The sequence below is a fragment of the Zalophus californianus genome, chromosome 5 (assembly GCF_009762305.2).
Source record: "Zalophus californianus isolate mZalCal1 chromosome 5, mZalCal1.pri.v2, whole genome shotgun sequence".
Classification (NCBI taxonomy): domain Eukaryota; kingdom Metazoa; phylum Chordata; class Mammalia; order Carnivora; family Otariidae; genus Zalophus; species Zalophus californianus.
In genome coordinates this window covers 30,717,970-30,723,969 of record NC_045599.1, presented here as the reverse complement: position 1 = coordinate 30,723,969, position 6,000 = coordinate 30,717,970, and the positions used below count along the sequence as shown (strand labels likewise).

The 6,000-nt window shown below is 51.4% G+C and overlaps 1 protein-coding gene across 2 annotated transcripts in view; it reads left to right on the top strand.

Moving 5' to 3' along the window:
* Window positions 1–470: 470 nt before the first annotated feature.
* Window positions 471–6,000, top strand: part of SPOCK1 (SPARC (osteonectin), cwcv and kazal like domains proteoglycan 1) — a 600,543-nt gene continuing 595,013 nt past the window's right edge. Inside the window, exons 1-2 of one of the 2 annotated variants that reach the window (XM_027607079.2) lie at window positions 471–613; window positions 1,228–1,413. In XM_027607079.2, coding sequence (XP_027462880.1) covers window positions 1,228–1,413 — 186 coding nt within the window. In that variant the 5' untranslated portion in view covers window positions 471–613. The remainder of the gene's footprint in view (window positions 614–1,227; window positions 1,414–6,000) is intronic. The other variant, XM_027607077.2, reaches the window with a different exon arrangement.

Genomic DNA, 6,000 nt, shown 5'->3' with positions numbered 1-6,000 from the left:
ACACGACCAGGAATGGCCAGTGCAGAAATTCACTCACCTGGGGCCGGGGGTGGGGGGGGGTGGGGGTGGGGGTGGCTCCTAAGGAATGCTGATTCAGCGAGTCTGGAGCTTGAAGCAGGAATCCGCATTTTTAAGAAGCCCTCTCCTCCCCCGACCTAGGTGAGGCTGACCTGGGTGGCCCGACGACCTTCCTTTTGAGAATGTCTAAACGCTGGCCGGCTTCTTGGCCTTGTATCCTCAGTCGCTTCCGCTGGCTGTCCGCTGCTTGAGCCTGAAAGCTTGTTTCAGCCCCGCACTGAGCTGTGGATAACCACGTCCCAGGCCGCCCGCCCAGGGGCGGCGCGGCTGTCGGGCGGGCGGCACGGCAGCACACGGCCGCCAGGGGTCGCCAAAGGCCTCGGCTCGTGCGCTCGGGCTCCTCCGCCCGCGGTCGCCGCGCCCGAGCGAGCCGGAGAGCGAGCGGAGCCAGAGCGCTGCGGGCTCACAAAGCGGCCGGACGCGCGGCGGCGGGTGGCAGGAGCTTTGGAGAGCGACGCGGCGGATCAGCCTCCTCTGCAACCGCGCCACGCGAGCTCGAGCAACTCGGACGTGCGGACCCGGGCCGGCCCCCACGGTACGTGCCCCGCGGAACCCCGCGCCCCAACTTGGCGTAGTTGGGACCTCCCCGCGACCACCGGGAGGCTGGCAGGGGCAGGGCCTGGGGGTGTCTCCGCGCGCCCCTCTTGCCGAGGCGGCAGGGCGGGCCAGGGGGACCCCCCACCTCCGCACCCTGCGCCCCGTTGGGCCAGAGCCTGGGCTGGTGCTCGGAGCCCTGTTCTCCCCTTCCCTACCCCAGAGCTCTGGGCACCGTCTATGGGAGTGCGGCTTGCCGACCCGGGGCTCCCCGTTTTTGGGGAGGGTTGCTGAAAACCCTGATCTGAGAGTAGCGGTCTGTAGGGCACCCGGAGAATAGGCGACAGGGGTCCCCTATAGTTTGGGAGCAGCCCCTAATTTGTGACGCAGCCTCTTCATTTGTAACTAAGCCCCCCATTCGTGAGAGGGGTCCCCGGGTCTCTAGATCCGCGACAGGCGCCCCGGGGTGTGCGGGGATGACCGTGTCCCCGCGGTGAGAGCCCCAGTCCCTTCAGCCCGGGCGGGTCGCGGAGGCGCGGAGAGCGCGGTAGGGCGCGGGGGGCTCGCCTGGCCCTGCCCTCCCGCCTCACGCCCCTGCGTGCCCCCTGCCCGCAGATGCCGGCGATCGCGGTGCTGGCGGCGGCGGCCGCGGCGTGGTGCTTCCTCCAGGTGGAGAGCCGGCACCCGGACGCGCTCGCCGGCGGCGCGGGCCCCCACAACGACAATTTTCTAGACAATGACCGGTGGCTGAGCACCGTCTCCCAGTACGACCGGGACAAGTACTGGAACCGCTTTCGAGACGTGAGTACCGCTGCTGCTGCCAGGCCCTGCGGGGCCCGGGAGCCTCTCAGGGAGGGGGCCTCTGGGGCGGGGTGGAGCGGGGATTGGTGCACACCTGCCCCCGCAGCTTGTCGGTCGGGGTTCCTAGGCTGCCTCTTGCCAGAGAAGAACTTTAAAGACAACTTCGAAGGCTTGATGCTCTTTGCCTGCGACCTGTGGTCCAGGTGTGTGTTATCATGGGACTGGGGGAGGTGACTGACTGACATGGTATGAACAGCAAGCAGCTCAGAGGGAGGCTTCCTCAGGCCCTCCGTTCCCCTAACGTTGGTGGTTGACTTTACCGAGCGCCCTAGAGAACCTTCCTGGGGGCAGCAGTGATTTGGACCATCTCCAGGCTGTGCCAGAAGAGTCCGTGCTGCAGATGTTACGCTTGGGGCTGAGCCCGGCTGATTTATTAAGAGAGACAGGTGTTCTAGGAGCTTTGGAGGGTCATGGCAATGGGGCTCATCAAAGGTTGATGGTAGTGGTGTGGGGGAGGTGTGGTGGTTTTGACCCTCGGTGTCTGAGGGGAAAGGGAGCAGGCCACTCATGGAGTCCGTCTCCTGCCCTGAAGAGGAGCCTGGGTGGCAGAGGATTGCTCTTCTGGGGGAGTCCCGGGAGGCACATGTGCTGCCTGTTTCTGCCCCAGGGCTGCTACTGCACGGGGATGTCCCAGAGGATGCTGGACAAGAAGCACCTGGCATAGTGTTTCCAGCAGATGGCGACCGCTCGGGTGCTACGTGGTGGTGGGGGGGGGGGGGTTGCTGCCGACAGCTCTTTCAAAGGCTCTCCCAGGTGGCTGGGGCCGTGTGCCTGGAGGGGACCGGGAGAGAACTTGTATGATACTTCACATGAGGATTTCCTGCCCTTGAGAGAGACCCTCACCACAGAGCCTCTGCTCTTGTCACAGGGCTCTTTTAGGTGGGAGATGTGTGGGAGGCACCCTCCCTTTACTGGATTTGTCTAGCCCCATTTCTGGTAGCCCCAAACCCTTGCAGGGGAAAAGTATGAGGAAATCCAGTGAGTCCAGATATTTTCTTGTACTTTGTAAAGGGCACCTCTCCAGGTCCCATTCCTGAGGAGCAGGTATGCCCATAGCCTCGAGTGAGGGCTTTTCCCTCCTCTCTCTTCTCCTCCTCTTCCTTTCTCTAATTGACTATGGGCTGCTTCTCTTTGAAAGGTGCTTTCAGACACATTAAATGAACTTTCACAGTTATTTTGAGCTTGCCTTATGCGGCGGACTTCCTCTGTGCTTCCCCCACCTCCTCCTGTCCCTGACCGGCTCTGTTAACCATCTTGCATCCTGCTTTCTGTTCAGTTCGGAGGAGTCCTGCACCGACTTTATTTGCCTGAGGCTGAAAAAGATGCCGAACTGCCCCAAAGGTGCCCCCAAAGAAGCATTCACTCATGGACTCAATAGGGTAGAAATAATTTTGCTTTTTAAAATTTGTTTTATCATTACATTTTGGATAGAGTTGAGGGACAAGGCAGATGCTTACCTGGGCTAGAGTTGAGGGACAAGGCAGATGCTTAAATTGGGCCAGGTGGAAAAGAGAAGGACACCTTTGCCGATGCCTTGGTTAGAGTGGCACCTCGGTCGGGTTGAAAGCAGCTGCGTTTGTTGACTTTCAGGATGTGGAAAGGTTCACTGTGCTTTTGTGTCTGCTCAAGAGTTTCTAGTCTTAGTGTATCATAAGCATGATATTATCCTTATTTCCCATTAAGCTTTAAATTTTTAGAATTTGAGTTTTTCTCCATTTCTCATCTTGCAAATGGTGACATTCTTTTATCCTTGGGTCACTGTTGTCCAGAACCTGACTGATCATGAGGCTCCCCTGGGGTGTTTGTTAAATTCTAGCACCCAGACTCCTCCCCTGGAGAGCCTGATTCCGTACTTTCAGAATGATTGCTGGAAAACTCTATTTTAAAACAAACATTCTCGGTAATTCTTACAATGTTTAGGCTGCCTTAAATATTGTAAAAATGTCTGAAGCTTAATAAGAAGAGAAATGCTTTTATGTTCAAACACACTGCTTTTTTGTTTCTGGAGAATTTTAGGTGTTAATATTTTTACCAGCATATATTCTTTTAAAATGAATATTTAATCCAGCATACCATTAAAAACATCTCAAAATGTTAAAAAAATCCCAGACAGGTTTTCTCATCAACCATTTGATATGTTTCATGGGGTCTTGTGATACCAGCTGTGGCTAGTAACCTCTTCAAAGTTGTGAAACTCAAACTAGGTGCTCCTTTACTCCACCTTCAAGCATCTTCATTGGGTCATTTACTTGGAGTAACCAAAAAGCCTCTGTTCCCTGGGTCCAGGCAGTAAAAGGTTGCTTGCTCTAAAAACCGGATGTTCAGTGGACAGTGGACAAAGACCCAGCTAACGGGACAGTTGCTCAGCGAGCCCGATTGTTTGCACTGAGCCAGGTCTTGCTTAGGGTTGACAAAGCTTAGCTTCTCTGTTAGTGTTCTAGTTGTTTTGTTGAAGCCACTGATAACTTACGGACACCGTGTCCTGAGATTACCGTTGTGATGCTTGTCAATATTTGAAAGTCACTGTGAAAGAAAGCTTGTTGCCTTTCCCCTGACTTGTCACTTTATTGCACTCAGGTGAGAGAGATTTATTTTTAATTTTTTAAATTTTTATTTTTTAAAGGTTTATTTTTGAGACGGTGAGAGAGAGAGAGAGAGAGAGAGAGCGAGCCAGGGAGAGAGAGGAGAAGCAGAGGGAGAGAGAGGAGAGACAGAGGAAGAGAGAGAATCCCAAGCAGACTCCCACTGAGCACAGAGCCTGATGCGGGGCTTGATCTCACGACCCCAAGATCATGACCTGTGTTGAAACCAAGAGTTGGTTGCTCAACCAACTAAGCCACCCAGACACCTGGGGGAGAAAGATTTAGAAGTGATTTTTGACCTTGTGAAACTAAAAACTAAAGTCTCCTTTTAGAATGTTGATGATACCCTTTGGTGGTTGTTATTGGGCTCGCTTTGAAATGGAAATGATAGCAGGCTGTGTGCCATGGTCCCCTGCATTGAGTGCTCTGTGACATTGCCAGGGATGACCTGAGAGCCACTACTTGGCACTTTGAAGTGGTCCTGTTGCTCAAGGTACACACTTAATAACTGTCTCCTTTACAGAAACAAAACTTTCAGAACCACTCCATGGCTTGTTGCCTAGAGTGAGGGATCCAGGAGAAACAGAATAATGTTGAGATGTTTGCTCCCAAATGTATTGGTGGTCTGTTTGGTCCTCATTCTTTTATAAAGATGAGCAGTTGGGATGTTTTGGTCAGATGGAGACTGAGACTTTTGCACATATACAGTATTGAGAAGTAGATGAAGAAGGTAGATGTTTGTATTAGGTTGTACAATAATTTCTGGCTTTCTGCTGGCATACATTTAACTTCTCTGTGGTTTGAGATTGAGGGGTCAAGATGCTACAGTCATTCTCTGGATTTTTCCTCAGCGTGATTTCGGTCTCCATAGTCATTCCTCTAAGGAAATTTTCCTCTGTTCGTTCTTACATTTATTTGCACATTCATTCCCACATCTATCTGATTGTCTAGTATATGCTAGGCAGTGTGGGCTGTAAGCGTGCACAAGGTAAATAATGTCATCTCTTCTCTCAGTAATCTCTTGTCTACTGGAGGAAATCTTTTAAGGCTTTCAGGCATTTCTTTCTTTCTTAGTTTTTTTTTAATAGGTTTTTTTCTTATAACATTTGTACATTCTGGTTGTAATTAAAAAATTTAAACATTGCATAAATAGATAATACCTAACATTAACCAAGCACATTGTCTAAGGTACTTTACATATATTATCTCATTTAAAATTCATAACCATCCTAGGAGAGAAGTACTATTATTGATGGTTTACTGGGAGGTTGAGGCTGTTGCCCCAAGTTACAGAGCTGGGCTGTGGAGGAGCCTGGACTGGACCCAGGCAGTCTGATTCCAGATTCTTGCTGTGCATTGCAATCAGTCAAGAGTGGAGTGGATTTAGGATGTGAGGCTCCTTTGATATCACATTGTAAGTCTTTCCTACTTTATGTCTGAGGGCAATCAGTGAAGAATCTTAGTTTGAGACAAAGTAGAACGGAACCCAGGTAAGATATGGCTTACTGTAGGGGTCACATCAGGGCTTACCTTCTGCTAATAATGAGCTTCTGATTTGATTAAAATAATATTGTTGCTTACACCAAACATGACATTTTTTTTTCTTTTGCACACATGAAACTAGACTTGACATTTAACTCCAGGATAATTACCTTGAGCAGGCTTGAAGAATCAGAAACTTTGCCTTGGCTGGCATTTATCTTAGTCTGGAGTGACCTGAGTTTGTAATTCTAATGAGACCACAAGGACCAGCCTGCCTTCTTTCTCCTCTTGATGTACACTCTGTGGGATTTGGTGGTCTCCGTAGCAGAACTGGGGTGGCAGTGAGCATCTGATTTGCTCACTTGATCTTAACATCTCAGCCGTCATGAGTTTCAAGGGCAAATGGGGCTTATTGATAGAATAGTGGCTGGCTCAGTCAGTAGAGTTGGTGACAAGAGAGGTG